Below are 27270 nucleotides of genomic sequence, written 5' to 3' on the forward strand. Positions count from 1 at the left end.
TCAAAACATTACATAGTTCTTGACATATCATATTTCACACTTTGATTCAAGTGGGTTATGAACTCCCATTTTTATCCCGTATACAGATTGCAGCATCACATCAGTTACACATCCACTGTTTTACATATTGCTATACTAGTGTCTGTTGTATTCTGCTGCCTTTCCTATCCTCTACTATCCCCCCTCCCCTCCCCTCCCATCTTCTCTCTCTACCCCATCTACTGTAATTCATTTCTCCCCCTTGTTTTTTTTCCCCTTTCCCCTCACTTCCTCTTGTATATAATTTTGTATAACCATGAGGGTCTCCTTCCATTTCCATGCAATTTCCCTTCTCTTTCTTTTTCCCTCCCACCTCTCACCCCTGTTTAATGTTAATCTTCTTCTCATGCTCTTCCTCCCAACTCTGTTCTTAGTTACTCTCCTTATATCAAAGAAAACATTTGGCATTTGTTTTTTAGGGATTGGCTAGCTTCACTTAGCATAATCTGTTCTAATGCCATCCATTTCCCTGCAAATTCTATGATTTTGTCATTTTTTAATGCAGAGTAATACTCCATTGTGTATAAATGCCACATTTTTTTTATCCATTCGTCTATTGAAGGGCATCTAGGTTGGTTTCACAGTCTTGCTATTGTGAATTGTGCTGCTATGAACATCGATCTACACTTTTTATTTTATATAATAGGAGTGGATTAAAAACTCTCTTTTGGATTCTTGCAAAAATTAAATGAGATGATACTGATAAATACAAATTCATTTATGTCTGACTCTTGTACACTCTAGGCATAACTGTTGATTAAATTTTTTTTGCCTTTTTTCATCTATGCAATTGAGTAGTTTATAGCTGCCTAGATTTGGATAAGAATTGTGCTACACTCATACAGTTAAATGAATCATTCATATAAAGTACACATATAGTAACAGTACCTAATAAATAATAAGTGCTTAATAAACTGCATCTTAAAAATATGAATACTGCACTTTCCTTATACCCACTATTCATCAGCTATTGGTAGAGTCTTGCATGAAATTTGATAGTGGATCACATGCTCACAGCAAAGTATTTCAAACTTTATTCTAGCAAAACGAATTAGTTAGCTTTTCATGTTTCTTTTCTAATCCTTAGATATAGATGTTACATTTCTACATATCCTTGAAATATGTGTTTTATAAATCTCCTTTGCAGTCATTTCACTTCATCTCTCCAGATATCATCTGCCTTTATTTCCTCTCATCATTCATTGCTATCATATTTGTTTTCCACTTATGTCTCATATTGGGAATAAGATTTGAGAATGAGATTCTATGAAATTAGTGGACTGCGCCTTAAATATTTATTCAAGAAGATGAATTCTGTGTGCTGTGTTAAAAATATATCATCTTTTATTCAAAAATAATTCTATTTATCACTGACATTTGGTCATTTCTTCTTCTTGGTTATTCACATAGAAATCGTGGTACTGGGGTCCACCAGAAAAAGATATGTCACTAACATAGATGGTCAGTATTATTCACATGCCAAATTTAAAACCCATCCTATTGAGAGATAAATCAATTTTAAATGGGAATCACAGATGCTAGGTAATATTCATGGGAAATTTCACTTTCTATCAATTTTAATATACCTATTCTTGAAAAGTAACATCAATATGGATGTAGAAGAACTGCAGTTGAAATGTTAACTTTTGTCTATAAAACTCTTAAAAATACCTTCATTGAATTGTGCAATTCTGTATTACTGACAATACACATTACTCTCTCCATACAATAAAGGAGATTGATGTTCCCACCTTTAGTTCATACATTAATTGACCCAACTGTCTGATTGAACCTTGAAATGTAATGCAGAGCACTTTATTTCTATTTCATCATGCACTATACACCGTAGTTATTTATTATCTTTCATTATATGTTTCAGTACCTTCTGCCACATAATCAGATGAATTATGCCTAAGATTAGTGAGTAGTACCCTTTATTTTCCCACTGAGACCAAAGCTTGTTGTTGTGAAGATTAACACGCCTCTTCTCTGATATTGATTACCCTTTTAGATTTTTTCTTATTTCAAAATTCAATTAAGAGAATTTTCAAGCATACAACAAAGTTGAAATAATTTTATGGTGAATATTTGTATACCCACTTACTAGTTTTCCATGTGAGTTAACATATTACTTAGTGGCTTTAAAAATACAATTTTATCTCAAGCCTGTTATCTCAGAAGTTCAGGAGGCTGAGATAGGAGGATCAAGAGTTCAAAGCCAGCCTTAGCAGCAGCGAGGCACTAAGCAATTCAGTGAGACACTGTCTCTAAATTAAATACAAAATAGGGCTTGGGATATGGCTCAGAAGTCAAGTGCCCCTTAGTTCAAACCCCAGTTACCCCCGCCAAATACAATTTTATAATCTTACAGTTTCTGTAGATAGAAATTCAGGCATAGAATGAATTGAGCTCTGCTCAAGGTTTCACTTTGTTTAAATCAAGGTATTCACCAGGACTGTGGCTCTTATCTGGGACCTGAGTTTTAAAATACACTGTTTTCAAAATTCATTTCTTTGCCTTTGCAAGACTGAGGGCCTCATACAAGGGAGCTATAGGCTGGGAACAAATATCTGCTCCTAGAAAACATTCACAGATTTCTAACCCATGTCTCAAAATGGGTAGCCCCCAACATGGATATTCATTTTCTTTCATAACACCTACTCTGTACCTTACTAATCTCCTTTTCTTTGACCAAGTGGAGAAAATTCTGTTTCTAAAAGTGAACCTGATTTAGGAGACCCAAAGGATACTCTTTTATGTTATAAATTCCACATAATCATTTTTGATGTATCTCATCATATTGACAGGTTGTATCCATGTTTAAAGTACAATTGGTTTTATGGTTAGATACGAGGTGTCCCCAAAAGCTAATGTGTCAGACAATATAAGTTTAGAGGTGAAAAATGATTGGATTATAAGAGTCTTAATCTAATCAGCGCATTGATTCACTAATAGGGATCAACTGAGTGGTAACTATAGGTGTGTAGGGTGTGGTTGGAGGAGGTGGGTCAGTGGGGGGATGACTTTGAGGTTTATATTTTGTTCCTGGTAAGCAGAACTCTCTCTCTCTGCTTCCTTGTTCATGTTGTGAGCTGTTTCTTTCCTTTATGTCCTCTACCATGATATTCTTCCTCACCGGAACAATGGAGTTGGCCAACCATGGAGTAAACCTCTGAAACCATGAACCAAACTACACTTTTCCTCCCTTGTGTTGTTCTTATCAGGTTTTTGGTTATAGCAATGAAAAAGTTGACTAAAACTTTGGGGTTATACAAGAATAGGAATAATTGGGAGTAATTTTAAAATATCATTCACCACCTATATTTTGTGATTGAAACTATTCAAAAAAAAAACTATTCACAGATAAATTGAAGTATAAGTAGATAAGGTAAATTTTACCTATTACATCTTAAATTCCAAAGCTTGGTTTTAAAATAATTTTATAATTTAATAAGCATTGGTTAATTTTTCTAATCAAAACATTACTATAATGATCAAGTATGTGTCTCTGTAAATGGAAAGTTGTACACATCTGATTTTAGAAGTTTCTGTAATATAAACAGCAAGCTCATTTTTAGTATCTAATTTTTCTCTATCACTTAAAGTTTGACTGATAATTATTAGAACTGTCTCTATGACAGGCAGTCACAATTTTACACTGATCTAGGGTTTTTTATTAATCTCAGCAAAAAATCTTGAAATTATGCATAAGATATTTTGTACATGCATTTTTAATGCACTTACATTGCCTTACAAGAATGTTGCTTAGTATATATTCATGTGATGATACACAGGGACTGATGTTAAAATAGTAATGATAAATTTGCACTGATTTTAATGGTATGCATTTAAATATAAATGAGAATAGTGATCCAAATAAATTCCATCATATTTTCAAAAGAGTTATTATAAATTAGGGTCACCTTGCAAGAAGTAATAAAGGAGATGAGTTGGCTTTGATGTTACTGAGGGCAAATACAAATGAATATAGTTCTGAAAAAAATGGAGATACATATCTTATATTTATTTTCTCCAACAAAATGCCATATAAAATTAGAAGGAATGGAACAAATGCATCAATAAAGAAATGGTGTGCAGTGACTTATGAAAAACAATATATTCTTCTCAATATATCTAATCTTGACACTAATGACACAAATGAAGGGTATGCTGCAATGGAGTCTAAATGCAATCATTTTCCTGATGAGCTCTTTCCATTTTCTTAGTTAGACCTTATTTAATTTTCTCTTTTTTATTATCTTTGTTTCATTTATTTAAAACCACCAAGCATTACAGAAACTCTAGTTATGAAGAGGTTTGTTAAAACTGTAAAATGTGGACATCCCTACCAGTGGATGTCTGGTGCACATAGTGTTCAGAGTCAATATAATTTATCTTAGATGTGGAAACTTGTTGGCTCCTTAAAATTATACTTTTTCATGGTTAAATTTTTTAACTCAGAATGATATTTTAAAATTTTTTTAAGCTGTAGTTGGATATAATACCTTTTATTTATTTAATTTTTTTAACATGGTGCTGAGGATCAAATCTAGTACCTCACACCTGCTAGGTGGGCACTCTATCACTGAGCCAAAACTCCAGCCTCCAGAATTATCTTTTTTAAGTTATAAGTTTTGTGGAGATAATTTTAGATATGCAGGAAGTTGTAAGATAAAATACAGAGATTCCCTGGACCTTTTTCTTATGTTGTTTAACATCTCATACTACTGTAGTATAATATCACACCCAGGATATTGACACCAACTTTATTCAGATTCTACCAGTTTACAAACACTCATTTGTGTGTATTCAGTTCTATACAATACTATCACATTTGTAAATTCATGTATCTACCACCAAAGTCAAAATCTTGAACAATTCCATCACCAAAATCATCTCTCCTATTACCCTTTTATAAACCATGCTCATTTCCTTCCTACTATCTTTTTTCATGCCCAAGATCTGGCCATCTGGCAACTAATTGCTAAACTGGCCCCCTGTTTCTCTCTAATAATTATATGTAATATAATATATAATCATAATTATAGAATATATTATTATTATATAATATAATTATATATATATATATAAATCTTTTTTGGATACTGGTGAACTCAGGTGTGCTCTAGCAGTGATATATACACTTACCCTTTTTATTTTTTATTTTGAGACAAATCTCATCTTGTTCCCCAGGCTGGCTTCCTATCCTTGAATTTTCAACCATTTCTCCTTAGCCTCCTTAGTCACTGAGATTACAGGTATATGCCAACATGCATAGTGGCAACATTTATAATTGTGAAATTATAAGAATGGATTATTTTAGAATATAACCATTTTGAATTGGATTTTTTACTTTGGATAATTATTTGGGGGTTCAATTTCTCACTCCCTTTTATTGCTGGATAATATTTCCTGGTATAATTGTACCCCAGATTGTCTCCCATTCACCTATGAAAGGGCATCTGTACTATTTCCTCTTATTTACTATTAAGAATTAAGCTATGGGTATTACTGTATAAATTTTTGTGTGAACATAAGTTTCAGTTTGTCTAAGATAAATGTTCAAAAGTGTAATTGCCACACCATATAGATAGTTTTGAAACTGCCAATGTGTTTTCCAGAGTGTCTATATCATTGTTCTTGCCATCGGAAGTATATGAATGATTCATTTTCTCTGCAACGTCTCCAACATTTGGTATTACTCTTTTTTTTATTAATTTTAGAATTTGGATAAATGCGTAGTCATACCTCATTGTTGTTTAAATTTGCATTTCCCTGATGGCTACTTTGTTTTCATAGTGCTGAGGATTCAATCCAGAGCCTCACACATGCTAAGTAGGCACTACTGTACCACTGAGCTATGTAACCTTAGCACTAATTATATTTGAAAATGTGTATGTACCACCTGTATAGTATTTTTGGTGAGACTAGTATATATTTTTAATCAGTAGTTAGCATTTTTCTGCTTCCAAATATATGTATTTTGATAGGTGTATACCTGATTATTTCATTGTCTCTGGAGCCATCTCAAATATAAAATTGTATTTTAAATTTCATCCTCATTTTTGATACATAGAAATGTAATTTTGTTTTGTGTGTTTGTCCTATATTGGGTAACATTGCTAAACATGTTTATTAGTTCTGGAAAAGTTTTTGTTTGTTTGTTTTGGGTATATTGCTTGGATTTCCTGGGTAAGAAATCACATGATCCATAAAAAATGATGTTTTTTGCCATTTTATGTCTTTTATTTCATTATCCTGCCTTATTACAAGGCTAGAAATTCTAGTGGTATATTTAATAAAATTGCTGAAACTGGATATCTTTGCTTTCTTCTCAATTATAGGAAAATAATGTTTAGACTTTCCCATTAAATATAATGTTAGGTATTGATTTTTTTGGTAGATGCTCTTTCAATTGTAGAGGTAGTACTTGTGTCCTTAACCTGCTGTAAGTTTTCATAATGAATGTGTATTGACTTTGATCAACTGGTTTTTTTCTGCATCAGTTAATAGGCTCATATGATTTTTCTTCCTTAGTTTGTTAATGTGGACTATGTTGGTTTTGCGATGTTGAACAAATCCTGCATATCTGAAATGCTCTTGGTCATAGTGTATAATTCTTTCTATACAAAGTTTGATTTGATTTGCTAATATATTGTTTAGTATTTTTGCACCTATATACATGAGAGATATTGTTTAGTATTTTTCTATTGTCTTTTTAGTTGATATCCGGATAATAATAGCCTTATAAAAGAAATTGATAAACATTCTTACTTTTTTTTCTTGGAAAATACATTTAAGATTGACATCAATTTGTCTTTAAGAATTTTGGCCAAATTCTATAGTGAAATCATCTAGACCTGGAGAGGTTTATTTGGGTGGAAAGTGGAACTTTTAAATTAAAAATTCAATTTCTTCTTTAATGATTTTAAGACTATTAAGATGGTCTAGTTTTTCTTGGTTCTATTTTCTAAGTTTGTAATTTTTTGTGGAATTTGTCAATTTCTTTCAATTGTCAAATTTATGAGTGTAAATTTGTTTATAGTGTTCCCTTATTTACTTTTAATGGCTTTATGTTCTATAAAGATGTTTTCTAATTCAGAACTGATATTAGTATTTTATATCCTCTGTTAATATTTTTCTGGGCCTTTCTACATGCTTTCAAATATTGATTTTTATCTTTTGTAAAGAACTAGTTGTGTATTGCATTAATATTCTCTAAGGTTTTCTTATATTCAACTTCATTGATTTCTACCTTTATCTTTTCATTTTTCTTACTTTGGATTTGCTTTACTCTTCTTTTCAAATTTCTTAAAGAACACACTTAGAGTATGTGTTTGAGTCCCTTCCTCATCCAGTGTAAAGAGTCCTATAAATTTTGATCTTAGCACTGTGTTGACTGTTACTTACAAATTTTGATAGGTTGTTTATTGGTTTTGATTTAGCTCGGTATATGTTTTTATTTCTTTGTAGATTTCCTGTTTGACACCCAGGTAACATAGAAACATATTTTACATATTTAAACATTGTTCTTTTGCTTGTCTTTTCCTGATTTCTAGTTTAATGTCATATAGTTAATCACTGAAAATTTTTAATTTTTAAACTAATTATAAATTGAGATTTTTTTGTCTCCAAATAGGGTCTATCTTGGTGACATGGTTTTGGGCTGCTTAAAAATATTGTGTCTTCTGACCTGCATGGGTGGAATGTTCAATGTTTCAATGTCTTATTAATGCTATTTGTATCAATTAGACAGTACTGGTTGATGGTGTTATTCATATTTTCTGCCTTTGGTTATTTTCTGTCTCTTATATAATGAGAATGAGATGTTGAAGTCCCTAGATATATTTGAGGATTTGTCAGGTCTATTAGAAAGTTTTGGTTCATATGCTTTAAGGCTTTTTTATTATTCCATACTCATTTTTTATCTCTATGCCCTCTTATTAAATAGAGCCTTTATTACTATGTCATATTTCTGTTTATCTATAATAACTTTCTTTCATATGAAATCACCTTATGTGTTATTAATATAGACACACACATGATTTCTTTAGATTAATGTTTATATGATATATATATATATATATATATATATATATATTCATTCATTTAATTTCTACCTAAATCAATAATTTGAAGTGAGTATCTTATAAGCAGCATAGAGTTGGGTTGAGTGTTTGTTCTTTTTGGAAAACACTCTACCAATTTCTGTCTTTTGATTAATTTTTTTTTACTTTTAAAATAATTATTGATTTGTCAGTTAGCTCAACTCTGCCATTTTATTATCTGTTTTCTGTTTTTTTTTCCTTTGGCTTTAATTATTCTGATTTTCTTTTCTTGTCTTCCTGTGGGTTATTAAATATTTTTGAGGATTTCATCTTGATTTATTTATACAATTTTTAGTATATATGTTTGTGTATTTTCTTACCAGTTGTTGTGAATTCACTTGAAGTCCAATTCAAGAGATGTATGGAAGCCTCAGATTCATTTAGATTCTTTTAAGTTTTTTTTTTTTAATTTGAGGATATTGTAGGAATCTATATATCAAGATAAAATAGATGAGTCCCCTTGGGAAATCCACCTTCATGATCATGATGTCTGCAGCCAAGTAAGTATAGTCTAAAGGACTTTTAAAGTTTTTCTACATGTCTGACATTGTTTTTTTGAACAATCTTTCTTTTTAATCTGGAGAGGTTAGAATATTTATTATGTAAGGAACACAAATGCAATTAACAAAAATATATACCATTGTCCCTTTTCAGCCATAAGAGAAGGCTCTTCTTGTCTCTTATTTTGACATATTCTCTATTCCAAGGTAATGAAAGTACATTAAACTCTGCTCAGTTTAGCCATGACCTTAGTTGTAAAAACAATAAAACAGTGATAACATTTTAATGTTGAAAATGCTACTACTTGGAAACATGTCTTTGTGATAAAGAAATCAGTGGTAACTCACCTACCAATAGCACCAGTGCTATTTGGATGAATCTTTTAGAGATTATCAGTCAAGGCTGACTGAGATTCATTTTCTGCCCTTTCTTGGAATAAAGGAAAATAATTAAGGTTGCCATAATAGTGGGAGAAAAAAGGTCCTCATGCCCCCAAGGGTAAATTTGACCTTCATCTAAATTAAACCAGATTTTGTTAGGGCATTTATACTGATGCCCTGATTTATTACATCAAAGGATGTTCCTATAACCCATTTTTAAGTTTTGCTATCTATCTGTATAGTAGAGCTTATAAAATATTTTACTTTGTGCTGTTTTTGCTTGCAACAATTACTTTGTATTCAGGTGATGAATATGAATAATGGATGGCAATTACATTTTCTTTAATCACTTAATAATTTGGGTACATGGTTAATTTGAGACATTAGATATATATCCAAAGGAATTAAACTGATTTTAATCACTGCATCCTTAGTGCTGATGTTGCCTTTTTCTAACAATAGATCTAATCATTTCAAGATGAGCCACAATTAGAATGAATGATAAAGAGCTCCTCATCTGGGTCAAGATTCTGATCTCATGAGCCTAAGATAGAAACCTCTGTTTCACTACCGATTTAACAGTAAGGACAATACATTAGATCATATGGCTCTATAGATCTATAAATATTTAAAAGTCTTAATAAACTTAGCCTTTTGCTTTTGGACCATAGTCACTAGCTGAATAAAATGTTTGATTTTTCTAAAAATATATTTTATATGCTTCAGGCAAACTAGATCAGTATTATACAGTTTTCTATAATTAATTTTCATGAGGTAGTGATTCACTTAGGAGTCCAAAGCAAAAGTTTTCCCACACATAGTCTTTCATTACCACTGGAGTTGCTATCACACATACCAGAAATTAATTGATAATCTCTTAATATTTTCCAGTAGCTGATTTGGTCAGTAGATTGTAAAATACCTCCTAATGTATTATAGTCATTTCAAGGTTTCACATAGTGTACCACTAAAATAATAATGATGGCAATAAAGATAACTGCCAGTATTTTTGAGTGCTGACAAGGCAATGTGTTAAGTGCTTTACTGTATCAATTAGTTCTCACAACCACCTTGTCATGTAGTTACCATTATTAATGCTGTTCTTTTCAGATAAACAGACTTGAGCAAAATAGTTAGCATGACTGGGAAATTTACCCAAGGTCATGGCATTAATAGTGAGGAAATTATTTTGAGCCAGGCAGTCCACTTTCAGAGCTGAAGATCTTAAGTACAATTCCTGTTACCCAGTAGATACTCAATAAATACTTGTTGATTGGTAAAATTCCATATTAAAAGCTCCCAAAGAATTGTAACTCTTTCCGTCTTCCAAAAATACCAATGATAAATAACCAATAATAAAAATAAAACTGCCCTGAATATAGAACTCTGCTGAGAATAAACTCAGAGAGATAAATGGAACCATTGGCTGTTTTATGTTGAATTGGAAGCTGAAAATAAGAACTTCAATATGGTAAATTGGAAAAAAAAATCTACTTGATAGCTTCACAAAGCAGTAAAATATGTACAAGCTTAAAATATTCTAGATACTTTAAGAGCTAAATACTGGGAAGATGCCTGAGGCAGATGAGCCTCTAGGGGAATGAAATACCTTTTTAAATAAAGCTCAGACCCTACCTTATGCAGTTTTAATGCAAGCCTTTGATAATTCAAGACTTCGTAGATCACTCAAGAGGAGTGCTTTGCTTTTATTTCTGTCTCATAGAAATCTGCCAGCATCATATATATTGGAGTTTAGCTCTGGTAAATAATAAGATGTACCTTTAATTAATGTTCATTTTCTCTGCTAAAGCTGTAACTAAATATTTGTAAATTGTTCTCTGAGAGATAAAATTATGCAACTATATCTCTATTAATGAAGAAAAACTGCTATTTCAATACCACAGTATTATAAGGATCCACAGTCTTGCCTTTATTGCCTTATAGAGACTATAATCACTAGCTATCTTAGTGAATGAATGAATGAGGAAATGAATGAATATGTTAGAAATGGTGTATGAGATATGAATTCATTTAATGCAGTGTATTTCCCAGCTTTGTCACATTGGACAGTCCCTGCTACCTGAAAATGAGAAAGATTTTTGATTCTGGGCCTTTTCTCCATACATATGATGCTATCTTTCTACATAATGTATCTGAAACTTGGCAGATAACTGAAATAATTAAATTGGAAATGTTGTCAATTTTTCAATGTAGTATTTTGCCTACGTTAGTAAGTAAACTGATTAATACTCAAGGCTCCATGTTATGGACTTGGATATGTTGCTTCCATATGTAAAATAACTTGCATAAGTAAAATTAGCTAAAATAAATCTGAATATAAATTTTTGAGGGAAAATCAACTTAGGAAACTCCACTAGATAAATACAAATGCATTTGCTTAACATAAAGACCAATACAAATGTTGTACTGCAGAAATACATTTTCATGTTTTTCTCTATCATGGATAATAATTTAGTAAGGAAACAATGTACTATATAAGAAATATACAATTTTCATGTATTCACAATTATTCATACATATTTGAAATATACATCACCTAATTTTTCTATTGCTAGGTATTAGGGCACAAAACACATTAACTTCCAATAGAATGTATCTGTGTCTATGTTTTATAGCAGAACATTGTGAAAAGATATATACATCCTATTTACACCCTGGTTTTTGAAAATAGAAGAAATCTCAGTTCCTCAGTTTCCAAAAATGTTAATGTAGGTTAATATTTTTACCATAATTAAATATTTAAAGATTAATTGAGACAATGTATATAAAATACTAAATTCAGAAGACATTTAAAAATATTAGATGCCAAAATTTGTTTTAGAGGGAGAGTTAAGAAGAACAGAGGGACAAGGAGAAAGGATTTTATTTAACTTCCAAAATAACCTCTAACAATAGGAAAGACATGGATCGTTATTTTTGTCCTCATTTTATAGATTAATAAACTGAGATTCATAGAAGTCAGTGTTATGCAACTCTATTCTTTTTCTGTGTGAAAGCACTTTATCTGCTCATTATAAAACCTAAAATGTTAGATTATTTGTTTCTGTGTCTGCATTCCTTGTTAAACTATGAGTTCCTTTAGAAACTTATACCACTCATTTTTTTATGAAAAAATTTTACACATACTCCCAAATAGGCTCTTCCTAAATATTTCATAAATGAATGAGTGATCAAGGACTATAACCTATATCTAGTTATTCAAAAACTGATGCTTTTTCCATGTACCATACTTACTTATCCATCCCAGTCATCCAGAAACTTGCATAATACCTAGAAAACAATGATGTGTGCTCAAAAATCTTTCAAAGCATTTTGGTTTGATAAATTCATTACCTGATAGAACAACCCATATTTTGACCTAGTCAGCTAGTTCTTTAGCTGAAATGAAAACATATTATTTGGGATGTTTATATTAGCCCTAGGTATCCCAGAACAAATTATCACAACGTTATATGGCTTAAAATAACATAAATTTTATTATTTGATAGTCATACAAGCTAAAGATTTGAAGTCACGGTATTCTCAGGGCCAGGTTCTGTCTGAAAAAATTGTGGGAGGAATCCTTTCCACTTCTGGTTATACCTGCAGTCCTTGACATTCCTTGGCTTATAGATTCATCATTTCAAATTCTTCTTTCATCTTCACCTGGACTTTTTCTCTTTGAGAATCTGTGTTTCATCTTTTACAAGGTAATCAGTAATTGGATATTGGTTCCCCCTAAATCCAAGACCAATTAAAACCTGGATTCTTAGTTATTGTATATAAAGTTTCTATTTTCAAATGAGGTCACACTTCAAGGTAGAAGTAAACATGAATTTTTGGAGAACACTATTCCATCCACTACAGCTAGTCAGCTTCACTTTGGATAGTTGAGATGCACTTGAAACCTAACAAATATTAAAAAAAATTAAAAATCAGCTAGAGAAATAATAGACCAGTGATGTAAGGCAGTGGTGGAGTGCTTGCCTAGCATGAATGAATGGGTTTGATCACCATCACTGCAAAAAAGAAAGGAAGACAAAAGCAAGGCAAAACAAACAACAAGAACAAAAACACATAATGTGAAACCGATTTATCCTGTCAGTTTCCTTTTATAATTTGAAATAGGCTGAAAATTCCACAGAAATACACTAAAAGAAGTTCAGCATGGAATTGCTATTGGGGTTAGAACTGGCAGAATACATCAGAGCCAAGAACTCAAGGAAATTATATGACAATTCCAGAGGATAAAGTTTTTCTGACATAATAAATAATCAACAGATAACCCTAAAATACTGGTATTGAGCATTTTATACTTATAAATTCTAATTAAAAGTTAGGACATACTAATTGAAACTCAAACTTTAGAGATAGATTAAAAGAAATGTAATTGTAATTTAGGTTCAAGACACTATAAGAAAGTTATAAACTTAACTAGTAGTTACATAGATTGACTATATTAGCGTTTAGCTTCCACTTGAAACCTGTGCTAGTAAGCTAGTAGTAGTATTTTAAAATACCCTGTCTATCCTGAAGTGTGATAGTTGGATTTTTAATTTTTATTTCTTTATCCTGCTTTCATCTAGTATGAAAACTGGGAATTTACATAAGTAACCAATCCAGTAGCTGTTGTACTTAAAAGGAATGCATTTGTTGTAGTAAATAAGAATGATCATTTGTATTCTGTCATTTATACTCATAATCCCTTTATTTCTTTGATATTCATTTTGTAAACATCTACAAGCTTTAATAGACACAATATAACATACTCAGATTTTTCACGTTTGCAAGAATGACATGTTAAAATGATCTGTAATTTAAAGTGATATGGGAGACAATTACGTACATCTTTGGTAGCAGAGTTATCTTTATGTAAAATTCAAATAATTAAAAATGAAACATTGTTTCTATTGACATAATATTTTCAGAAAGCAGATAAGTATGTCACATTGCTTTTTGTTACTGTCATGGTATAAAGATATTCTAGAGCAAGAGTGGGGTTTTGAATAAATCAAAAGGATTATGTGATAAAATGGTGCAATTGTATTCTAACTCATCTGTGACTCCTGGTAAGAAGATAGAAGTTTATTGTCATCCATAATACTCTGCTTCTAGGTCATTTTGAAAATATTTTGATTTTGCACAGTTTTGTTAGATTGAATCCAGTATCTAGCTTGAAAAAAGCATGACTTTAATTTCCCTTTCATTTTATTCTAGTCTGATTAAAGGGAAATTAAAGTCAAATTCCAATTCAAAGATGGAGAGTCCATGAAACTTCATTTCAAATACTTTTAATCGAGTGTTCTTCATTCTTCACTCTTTGCCCAACAACTGCAATATCTTTGACTCATTATCTCCTATCTCTTCTTTCAACTTTCCTTTCCTTCCAATTTTAACAGTGATAAATTGTAGTTTGGATTTTAGTACTTTGATAGCTATTTTAAAAAGTGCATTTTGATTTAATTGAGAAAATTTTATTATTTCAAATACATATTTCGTTGATGGGAGATTAATATCAAGAATTAGGCAACTTTTCAATCCTCTGAAAAGATAAGTTTAGTAATTTCTTGACTGGTACCTTAGCATCCTGGAATAGTTCATTTAAATCAGATAGTAGAATAGCCATATTACATAAATATATGAATATAACTAAATGAATTTTGAATATCAGCCTATAGTATTTAAAAATATTTGGATAGAAAAATTATTTGTTAAGTTAAAGAGTTAAAAATCAATTATCTTGGGCTGGGGTTGTAGCTCAGTGGTAGAGCACTTACCTTGCACGTGTGAGGCCATGGGTTTGATCCTCAGCACCATATAAAAATAAATAAAAATAAAGATATTGTGTACATCTACAACTAAAAAATGTTTAAAAATAAATAAATAAATTATCTTGTTGGTGAGGATGTGGAGAAATTAGAACCCTCATATGCTACTGGAAGGAATGTAAAATGGTTCAGTTGCTTTGGAAAACTAGAAGTTTCTCAGATGGTTATAGGGTTACTGTTTGACTTATTAATTTCACACCAAGAAATATACTTACAGCAAATAAAAACAAACACTCATATATAAACTTACACATGAATGTTTATAGCAGTATCATTAATGATAGCCCAAATGTACGATGCAAACATCCACCAATGAATAAATGTTTAAACAAAATGGTAATATTTGCAACTAAGTATTATTTAACCATAAAAAGTACAAATTACTGAAACATGCTACAACATAAATGAACCTTGAAATCATTATGCAAAGTGTAAGAATTCAGTAAAAAAAGATCATAACTCTACTTATTTTTCTATAAGAGGGACATTTATAGAGACAGAAAATATGTTAATAGTTGCTTATATCTGAGGGCATGGCTAGGAACATAAGGGGATGATAGTTAAAGAGTATGAGGTTCCTTTCTGAGTAATGAGAATATTCTAAAATTTACTGCAGTGATGGTTACAGAGTTCTGAGTATACTAAAAATGTTGACTTCACAGTTTAAATGGTAGGATTGTATGACATTTAAATTATGTATCAATGAAGAGGATAAAATAAATTATCACTAATAGTAGATAGCTCAAAGAAGTAGCAGCTACTCTTTGAAGTACTAAATTTACCCAATTTTTCCTCCTTATACATACTGTGAATTAGGAAATCCTAATTCTCCATTCTACAAATGATGGCACTAAGACAAAAGTCAAAAAGAAACATTTATTAGGTAACAGATAATAAGGTATACAGCCAGTAGTTGAAGCCAAACAGTATGGCTTGTGAATTTATTATTTTAACTAATATTCATAATTATTATACCCTGGCTCTAATTATGTATAATCACAAATATAGAGGATAAAAGAGTATATTTTGTTCTTTAAATATATCTGCAAATATTCATTGTAGGTCTCCATTGTGCCAGGCATGTTTTTAGACTTTGAGAATATAGCAGTATTCTAAATCCAAAATGATAAAAGTGCCAGTTGCCATGCACCTTATATTGTAGAATATTAAGAATCCAGTAGACTTGGTTTCAAACCTCAGCTTTGTCCCTCACAAATAAAGAATCTAAGTAGGTTTCTTAACTTCTTTGACATACATCTTTCTAATATGTAATATGAGAATGATATGCCCACAATCATAGGGTCACTATAAGAAGTAAGTGAGATGATATAGGAAAGAATTTACTGGAATTCCTCTCACACAATAAATGAAATATAACAATAACAGTTACAATGACGGTTATAGTTTTAGTGTTCCTATAATTGATATAATCATTGTCACTACAAATAGCACCAAAAATGTAGTTAAGTCATAGCTTTGATGTTTGAGGTAAATATATATTCTTCCAAAGTTTGCTTATATAAGAATATATATAGCTACTTGTTGAACCAGAACTGAAACCTGAATCTTTTTTTTTATTTTTTAGATAGAGAGAGAGAGAGATAATTTTAATATTTATTTATTTATTTAGTTTTTCTGTGGACACAACATCTTTGTTTGTATGTGGTACTGAGGATTGAACTGGGGGCCACATGCATGCCAGTCGAGCACGCTACTGCTTGAGCCACATCCCCAGCCCAAACCTGAATCTTATTTCAAATGTTCCATACTCTTTACTGTTTTGTAGACACTACCTATACAATCTTTATGCCAATGTTAAATTTAGGAAAAGCAGAATAAGGCAGTAGTAATGTCTAGATACATTTTGATAAATTTATTCTTCTGAAGTGGCAATTTACATTTTAGAAAGGAAAGACATAATAAACATTCTGAGAAAGAAATCTAGGCTTGTTTGTTATTAGATTTACTAGTGGCTTTTCTTTAAAGCCACCAACACTCTGAGGAGATTACTGAATAAATCTCTGAAATATCATGCCACATGTGTCCTTCTACCAAAACAAATAAACTTGAACATAGTAGTTATATGGATTTAAACCAAATACAAATTGAGGTTAAAATTGTGACATTTTTCTCAGTTGCAGCATCTATGTACTTTATTTTTAAGTGCATACTGGAGAAAGGTGTTCTACAATGGGTGGTATCACACACTTTACAAGTTGCTACTTTTTCTTAGTACACACACACACACACACACACACACACACACACACAAAGTTTCTTCCCAGTTTCATGTATCCATTAGGCAAATATTAAGGATCTACTATGTGTTCACAGTGATAAACATTTTCATTTTGATCATGACATTCAGAAGAGTTACCATCATCAGTACTGTGGGTCCTACAGAAGACGGTCAATGACAATCTGGTGTTTGTTGTTAAATATTAATCATTAAAGGACATCTCAAGTTGATAATGTACATGACCCATTGGACAAATATTTAATGATTGGTGCTTTATTGGGTGAGATGGCAGTCATCTTTTAAAGTAAATCAGCACTCATCAAATACATTGTTTCTTCTGTGCCCTCTTCTACTTTGTTTCTAATCTGCAGAAAGTGATTCAAGATAGGTTCTCTAGTAGGTTTCTTCCCCTTTCTGGTAATTGTGTGTATAGGTATAGCTTCCTTGACTTCCAATTCCAACTTTCTCTCTTTTGTCTATCATTACTCTTCTAATTCTTATGTTCAGAGGACCATCACACTGTAAGCAGAAGCAGTGCACAAAAATGTCCTACTTGAAGCCAGAATGTAGAAAATAGCTGTACTTTATACAGATAGGTAAAGAAAAAAGAGAAGTTATAAACCTGGGGATGGGAAAAAAGAGTATTCAGAGACTACATAATAGCAATACTATTTTGGGTTATAGATTTTATCTTTTATTGACCTCACCCTTTGTGCTTGTGATTTGAATACACATACCCAAACAGACAAATATAATATGTCTAGTTCCCACTGATCACAAAAGTACATAGATATTGAGGAATACCAAAATTACTTGGTTTTGATTTTTTTAAAGTGTGTTAATAGAACTGCTGCATCAAAGCATACATGAATAATATTTCACTGTGGTGACTTACCTGACATAATTTTCTACTATATTGACTAATACTATGCAACTTAATAGAGAAATTACTGAAAATTTAGGATATTCCTTTCATTGGGTTACACTCTTGACATTAACAAACTTTGTAACTTCCCTTACATACTATATTTCATGTCTCATTTTTATCAATTATATTCAGTTAGAACTCTCAATTAAGAAATTTAGTAGAGGGCTGGGGATGTGGCTCAAGCTGTAGCGCGCTCGCCTGGCATGCGTGCGGCCCGGGTTCGATCCTCAGCACCACATACCAACAAAGATGTTGTGTCCGCCGAGAACTAAAAAAAAATAAATAAATATTAAAAATTCTCTCTCTCTCTCTCTCTCTCTCTCTCTCTCTCTCTCTCTCTCTCCTCTCTCACTCTCTCTTTAAAAAAAAAAAAGAAATTTAGTAGATGTGGCATTGTGACCTCCAAATGTTTACTAGCCTTAAGTATTGGTTGTCATTCAATTTTTAATAGTTCACTAAATGCTTTACCAAGATAGAGATGATTAACATTTTTATACCTTTACTTGGCTCACTAAATATCTGAATGCTTTTGGACTGCTCAGTGATAAATGGTAAAACATCTAATAGCTAACATGTATTATGTTCTTGAAAGTAATTTCTACTGGAACAAATACAAAATGATCCATTATTATTTTACAGAATAGGTAATGATATTTTCAATGTTGTATTTTTAGATATTGGTTGAAGTTTTAGGGATTTTTGGTCTGTGAGATTTTTTTTCATTTGGAAAATTAAAAAATTTAATCTGTTATTAAAACATTCTCATTCATAATAAAGAAAGCTTTAAATACTGGTTGGTTAAAGATACTGAAATGTAAGAACACTTTATTGGAAGAGAATACTCGAGGTATTATCCTCAGGCTATGGCTTCACAGATAAATCAAGTTCTAACTTTGATCCATTGCTGTTTGGATTTTATGGATGTAGATGGACATTATTGATATCTTATGCTTAAAATAAATACACAATGTAAAAGAACAAAAAGTACAATTTTATTTGTAGGATGGTTTTGGATACTCATTGAAATTTTAATTGTTTAACTCAACTATATTAAAATAAGAGAAAAATATATAGACTCTTGATCAGGTAATATCTGATAAAACAATTAGATAAAGATACAGAGCATTTATCCTCATATGATGTTGGCTAGGTTTCCCTTTTTATTTACCCTTATTTCAGAATAAATACTACCCTCATCTCAATTTTCTGATTCTTTGTACTCAACAATACCCTCTAAATAACTTTTGCCTTTCTGTAGAAAGGAAAAAAAATGAGCAGGAGGACTTTTATGAATATCTACAAAGGAGAGTGAATATATAAGGACAAATGACCTAAATGTTTCTTGAATCTTAAAAATTGAAGTAACTTGCTACTTTATCATGATAGATTTAGAATGTATTTAGTTAAACAGAATAGAACTAAAAACCAATAAAATTGATAGAACATTTAGAAATAGTAGAAAGGATTTGGTTAAACAGAATGGAACTAAGATCCAATAAAATTGATAGAACATTTAGAGATAGTATCCTGATATAATATAGATATTTCTAATGTTTGCTTCCAATTCATGAATTTCCAAGTTGGCTAGTTTTTGTTTTAAGAAAGACATTCATGCTTGAAATAAAGGCCCCTTCATTTAAAAATAGATAAGAAATAAGTGATTTCATAAGAAATATCCAATTGAAAGGATGCCTTTTCTTGATTAATGCCTATGTTGCCTAAGCATATAACTTAATTTTTTGATGTCAATTGAAGATTTTATATGTCACTTCATATTTTTGCATGAAATTGACAATGCTCTTATACCACTTCACTGAAACCACTGAAGAATCTAGAAGATGAAAGCATTTAGGGGAAAAAAAAAGCATAGTATTGCACTGGGAATATTGACATGCTTTTTAAAGAATATGCATTTGCAGTAACCAAATTGTAGCTGATTTTTGTTTTTGTTTTTGTTTTGTTTTGTTTTGTTTTGCTTCCCTTGCCTCCATTTTATCCCAAATCAGCGGAAATCCGAGGGGAAAAAGGCAGGAAAGGTAAGACTGTAAATTTCAAAAAAAAAAATTGATTTCAAAATATGTTGTACCATTTTTTTCCCTTAAACTCCTGAAGTTACAGTAGTTACTCCATGGAGTTAAAATTGTAAGTATTTAAGATGACATATGTTATAGTTCTGCCTTAAAAGAGATTCAAGCCGAGCTGTCTCTATATTTTGTATCACTTACACAGTCCTGGAAGCAATTTTCAACTCTTATTTTATTTTATTTTTCACCAATACTTTCTTTTCCTACTGTGCCAAAACAACATACTATAACAGTATCATTTCGTGAATGTTCCAGTAATATAGTTATTTTGTGATGAATTTTAGCAATTAAAAAGAAGCATTTTAGTGACGATACACATTTTAGCAGTGATAGCAAAAAGTCAGTGAATATAAACCATGAGTATATGTTAGGATCAGAGGGAAAAATGCTAGAAGTAAACGAGGCATGGTTAATCAGCAAAATGATATTCTTTGAGAAATGGGGCTTTAGAAAATCATCTTTCAATGTGAAAAAATGCATTCTGCTCAAATATATGTGAGCACTATTTTCTTTTTCTAATTATTGTTTTCATTTGTACATGACAGTAGAATACATTACAATTCTTATTATACAAATAGAGCACACTTTTTCATCTCTGGTTGTATACAAAGTATATTCACACCAATTTTTGTCTTTATACATGTACTTTGGATAATAATGTCCATCACATTCTACCATCATTTCTAACCCCATACCCCCTTCCCTTCCACTCCCACCCCTCAGCCCTATTTAGAGTTCCTCTATTCTTCCCATGCTCTCCCTCCCTACTCCACCATGAATGAGCCTCTTTATACAGATAAAACATTTGGCATTTTTTGGGGGGGATTGGCTAACTTCACTTAGCATTATCTTCTCCAATGGCATCCATTTACCTGCAAATGCCATGATTTTATTCTCTTTTATTGCTGAGTAATATTCCATTGTGTATTATGCCACATTGCTTTTTTATCCATTCATCTACTGAAGGGCATCTAGGTTGGTTCCACAGTTTAGCTATTGTGAATTGTGCTGCTATAAACATTGATGTGGTTGTGTCCCTGTAGTATGCTGTTTTTAAGTCTTTTGGGTATAGACTGAGGAGAGAGATAGCTGGGTCAAATGGTGTGAACACTGTTTTCTAGAACAAAAATAATTTTATATTGGTAAACATAATCTATTTCACATATATTATTAAATGTTTGTTACCTCCCAAGTTAAACTGTACCACCTCTAAAAGAGATTTTCAATATTTCATGACATGTTTTCCCCAGCATTTATGCTTTTTTAAACAAACCATATTTTGAGGTTGAAAGAACTGAGTTTCCCTTAAACTTTTGATGGAAGATATTTTGGAAATTCAATTCATTAAGCCTTAAAATACTCCTCATATTACTCATCAAAATCTTGTCATTACTGTTGCTCAGTTAAATTTGTATAATCTTTAAGATGAATTATCCTGTTCTGGTTTGATAGGTCAAATTTGACATTTGAAAAAGAACTTCCCAGAGGGTGATCTACATTATGTCATAAAGGAATGTGTTACCCTTATGTGTCTTTATTAAATGTGAGGACTACCTTAGAAAGGAATTTGACTAGAATGTCAAAATGAATTTGAATTAATGTTTGAGAAATAAATTAAAATAACAGCATTATATTTTATAATCAATATGCTTTTCTGAGAGTTTTCAAATTCCTCTCTATCTTGAGTAACACTGTGACCTGGGAATGATGAGGTTTTGAAAGTCAGCTCCACCCAGAAGGCAAAAGTTCAAAGAACAGTTCTCCAATTCAAAGCAGGAAATCAGCAGTAATAAAATGTCACTGGCTGCTACTGTGTACTGTAGAATTATATACATACATATGTATGTATACATATTTAAATATATATATTAATATACATGTACACACTGTGACATAAGGAGAGAGAGAAGCTTTACTGATTTTAGGTGTTTATGTCATCTTTGCATTGCTGTAAAAAAACATCTGACAAGAACAACTTAGAAGATGAAAGATTTATTTTGGTTCTCAGTTTCAGAGAATTCAGTCCATGGTTGGCTGGTTCTAAGGCAGAAAATTATGACATAACTGTGTGGTAGATAAAAGTTACTCAACTCATGGTAGCTGGGAAGCAGAGAAAGGGACATATATAGTCTCCAAGACATATCCACAGTGAACTATTACCTCCAGCCATGCTCCACCTGTCTACAGTTTTCATCACCTCTAAGTAACCCATTCAAATTATTAATCCATGAGATAGATTAATCCTCTAATGTTGTCAGAGCCCTTATGATTCAACTTTGGAACATTGATGCATTATATAACATATGATCTTTTGAGAGACATTCCAGACCCAAACCATAACAATGTTCTAAAATTCTCAATAATTCTGGTAAATTTGAATATGAATCAATTGATCAATTATTTAAAATAATTGCCAAGAACACAAATATTGGAAAATTTTATCTAAAGCAGTGAGCCTATATTTAGGAAAATATTTTATTAAGGAGTTAGACTCTGTATATAGCACTCTGGAATGAACCCATCCATGTTCCAACTCAGAAAACCTATAGGTCACGATATTTCAACATAAAACACTTTAGTAAAAGTGTAAAAGTAAAAATAAAACATCAATATAATCATAATATGAAAACCAATAGAAAGCAATGTTTTGGGGGATGATTTTTGTTTTTCAAATAAAAACAAACCTGAACTTACATATAGGAAGACTTTATTCAGAAGAAAGATTATTGTAGTTAGGGGAGAAGGCTCCAATTGTGGAACTCTATAAGGTCACAACATCCAATAGGCAAGGTTTTTCTTTCATAAGTTCAGCAGGGGAGAACAAAGATAAACAGACTCTTAAGAAGAACCTGGACAAGCAAGAGAAATATTTATTGTAGTCCAATAGGAAAAGGGTTTTGCTGTGGTCCTAAGAGAAGCTGACAGATGATAGGGACACATTTTACTTTTTCATAGTTTGTTCAGGTTTGGGGTCAAGCCAATTTCAGGAATTAAAGAAATGGGACTAAAGTTTGATCAAGCCAAAAAGAAGGGTTAAAATTTGGCAGCTGTGAACATTTGATCATTTTTTTTCCTCATTAGCTTTATTTTTCTATATTTATCCTTAAAAAATTTTCATTTGGGTGTGCATGATAGTAGAGTCTATTTTGACATATACATACAAACATGGAGTATATCTTATTCTAATTAGGATCCCAGTCTTATGGTTGTACATGATGTGGCAATTCACTATGGTGTATTCATATATGTACATAAGAAAGTTATTTCAGATTCATTACACTATTTTTCCTAATCCTATTTCCCCTCCCTTCCATTCATTAGCTTTCTGTAACAAAGTAAGAATGATGAAAATAAAAATAAATTACTTATTCTTTTCTCAATTCCACACACTATATGTGTATGCATATGTGAACCTATATATATGTATATACATATATATGTTCTACAGTTATACAGAAATATAGGTATATGTATAATGGTGAAGATATTTACAGGTATGTGTTTACATACCTATAAATATGTGCAAAATAATAAATATTTAATAGTGAATATTAAATATGTAAATAATAAATGTGTGCATATTAATCATCATAATAACTCTATAAACTCTTTACAGATGAGAAAAAAGGCACAGAGAGCTTAAGTGATTAACTTAAAGTTGTGGAATTATGAGTAGAAGAATCAGATTTTGAAGCCAGTCTGTCTGTCTCTAGAATCCTTGTTTTGGAAAGGAAAAGACAAAAATTTGAGATTATAGAGCAAATACTCATTTATTTCAAATATCTCTAAATTTTATTATACTTTTGTAATAACATATAATATATTTAATGTTATAAGTTGATAAAGAAGCTTCTGAAAGAGAAATTATTTAAAAACCATTTTTCTGTCAACTAAATCCTGCCACAGATACATCATCAAGTTGTTTCTACTAATCTATACACTTTCTAAGCCCAACCTGATATAATGTGGCTAACACATACCATGTAGATTAGGTCTGTCCTCTGATGCCCTTTATTTTTGGTTCATTGCATTTATGTATACCTTTTGAAGGGTATTTTGGATATTAAATTCAAGAAGCTATAAACCTTAAATATATTAAGTGTCAGAATGTTCATTAACTTTGGATTTATTGCAAATGTTTCCATAAAAAGTTGAATTAATCTCTTGAACCCCTGAACTTCACCTATTAAGTTTTTTTAAATGAATTATAAAATATGACTTTTATATTCAGTTTCCTTCAGATCCTAAATTTGTAAAAATGTAAGGCAACACATTATCTTAGCTAAGAATATAGTATCTAGATGAGTACTTTATTATCTTTTAGATCCTAAGACTTCAAAGGACAAGAGAATTTCTCAATGATTTCTCTGGATTTAAATTTAAATGACTTCAGAGGCTTTACCAAACAGGACATATTTTTAGAATCTGAATCAGAGGCTTAGGTTGCAGAAATAGACACTTTTTTCTACCTCCTCTTAAAAAGATATTTCACCAAGAACCTAGTGGCACATTTAAATACTAGAATAAAAGCAAATGCCACTCTCTACAGTTTTTTTTCTTTCTTTATCTGGTTGATATTCAGCTGGCTAATAGCTAATTAGAAGGAAAATGTATTTCAACACACAGCTACCTTTGATATTGTAAGAAATATTTATGTTCAACTAAAAGAAGTACAAATTTTTGAACATAGTTAATAGTGACAAAAATTCCTTATATAAACACAAACTTTGTAGGTTTAATCTACTAACCGTCTTTTACTTAGCATTTACCTGAAAATTTCCATATAGACATTTTTCTTAAAGATCCCTCCCCTCTTTGACTATGTCTGAGTCTAAATTGCCCTCAGGGTTTGCACAAATGGCTACGCTTGTTAAAGAGTGTGTTCACCAAAGTGCTAAACTAAAGATGGCAGAAACAGAACTAACTGAGATTCTCAAAGGAGAATGTTTCTCATTTCTTTGTATCTGCCTGAGGTGAATTTACAAAGTGGCTTATTTCTAACTAACATAATGGATAACAGTAGCTATAGTCCTATTTCAAGTAAAAGCTATTCTCTGTCATATGACTATCTTCTTCCAGATCTCTGTCATTTGTGCAGTCATTTGCTCAAAGGTTACATGAAGACAAGACAGCTGGGCAATGAGAATTTTAGAGGGAACATGTATTATAATACTCATATTGCTTGTGTCTCTAAAATACTTCTTCAACTTCTATTCTGTTCAACAATCCAGAAATGTTTGGAAGATCTTTCTTTAAAAAAAAATCTCTTGAAAGCATAATTTAGGAATTTGAGTGTGGAATGGCACATTGAGATTATTTAAAAAAATATTTCTAAATGAATCTAACTCTTTTGGTATGCTACTCAATAGGTATATCCACATGTCTTGGCCCTTAATGAAAGATTATTTTCATGTTACTTTTTGTAGCATTATAATGTAGCAAATGTATGAGGCCAAATCTACAGCAATTATGAATGCAATTTCTTCTGCTTATTTTAGTAGTTTTCTTTATTAACATTAGTGTAGTGTTTCTAGTGTTGTGGAAAAATTAAATTCCATGAAGAGCTCTAATCTAGCATTACCACCTAAGGTAAACCATTTACCCATATCCTGTGTACATTCCCTAGATATACTCTTCTGGGGACATTGTATACAAGGTGCACCGTGAGGCCTTTTACATTGTTTTAAAAGCTTTTTATTTTGTTTTGGAATTGATTTTTAATTCATCTCAATGGGCTGTGACTGAAAATTTGGTCTGTGGCTAAAAGTGGCAAGCAATTTAAAGGATACTTTTGATCCTTCTGTATTCCCCTTCCATGCCTATTTCATGCTTATTGAAAACTCATGCTTGTAAATAACTTGTTATTAACTATTAAGGTAGCCACCATCATAGGTATTTTGTACTATATCTTTGCATGCTTTTTTATTGATTCTCTAGTTATATGTATATATGTGCATTCCCTGGGCCTGATTTTCATGTGATTACACAGGTTTCAAGATTGTGAACAGAATCTTCATTATTTATGATCACAACTCTATTGCTTTATGTTATACTGTCTAGGTAACTTGAGCTTTGCTTTCATTTTTGAATCATTCATTTCCTCTCCATTTTACATACTTTGTAAAACACCTTCCTGGTTATAATTATCTATCTATTTCTTCATTATCCTTGGCTTCCTACATTGTTCACAGTACTGATTTACAAATGTGGATTGCCTTTACAGATTGTATTCTTCACAGGTCACTGAGTCCTATTTGGGGAAAAAAATCCACAAAATTGTATTGAAAAATAAGCGTACTACATATTAATACCATTAAGCTACAATGGGGTTCTAGATACTGTTCAGAAATCATTATATTTCTCTCTTATTAGTTTTTTCTATCCCATTTTCAAACATCTTCTAATTCCTTTCCCAATACAAAGCCCTGAATTTTCAGTAGATTTACATTAAATTGTACTATGCTAAGACAGAAAGCATCTTTGTAACCCCAATATACTTCTGAGGCCCCTTATAATCTCTCATAGACTCCTTATCAACTCTTTTAGTTCTTTAGTCTCTTTCTATGTTCCCAGGCTCCTTTTCCTTTAAAAATAGGGGCTGGGATTGTGGCTCACTGGTAAAGCACTCCCCTAGCATGGTCGGGCCCCGGTTCGATCCTCAGCACCACATAAAAATAAAAGTATTGTGTTGTGTCCATCTACACCTAAAAAATAAATATTTAAAAAATAAATGAATGAAAGAAATGAATGTCATTTTCTAAGAAAAACATATTATAAAATGTCACTCAGTCTCTCACCCTCATTAGATTATATTTTCTTACTGCACATTCTCTGCTGTAATCGATTTTCTTTCCCTCCAAATTGAAAGAGAAATGTTATCATTTGCACAAGTTTCTCTGCTGAGTCCATCCAGAACTTTCTATTATTTTTGACATTTAACTTTGGGTTCTTTTTTGGTCTTTCTAGATCTTTTGAGATCTCTCTGCCCATTTTTACACAGGACTGTAATGTCCACACCTTGATTGTGTCATATTTATTAAGTACATATTTTTCTGTATCTTAATTCCTAATACAAAATCATATTTTATTTCTATCAATACTTAGTATGCTTGTTTTATTTTTAATATCCACATTTTAATATAAGTGTAACAGAACTGGCTTAA

At 31.3% G+C, this 27270-nt stretch overlaps 1 protein-coding gene across 7 annotated transcripts in view; it reads left to right on the plus strand.

Moving 5' to 3' along the window:
• The window catches only part of Pcdh11x (protocadherin 11 X-linked), a 662237-nt gene that overhangs the window by 322417 nt on the left and 312550 nt on the right, over positions 1-27270 (plus strand). For 3 of the 7 annotated variants that reach the window (XM_026411349.2, XM_077793969.1, XM_077793972.1), the window contains exon 4: positions 20030-20059. The exons of the other annotated variants lie outside the window; for them this stretch is intronic. In XM_026411349.2, coding sequence (XP_026267134.2) covers positions 20030-20059 — 30 coding nt within the window. The remainder of the gene's footprint in view (positions 1-20029; positions 20060-27270) is intronic. 7 annotated transcript variants of the gene reach the window in all.

This window comes from Urocitellus parryii, chromosome X (genome assembly GCF_045843805.1).
Source record: "Urocitellus parryii isolate mUroPar1 chromosome X, mUroPar1.hap1, whole genome shotgun sequence".
NCBI classification, from domain to species: Eukaryota; Metazoa; Chordata; class Mammalia; order Rodentia; family Sciuridae; genus Urocitellus; species Urocitellus parryii.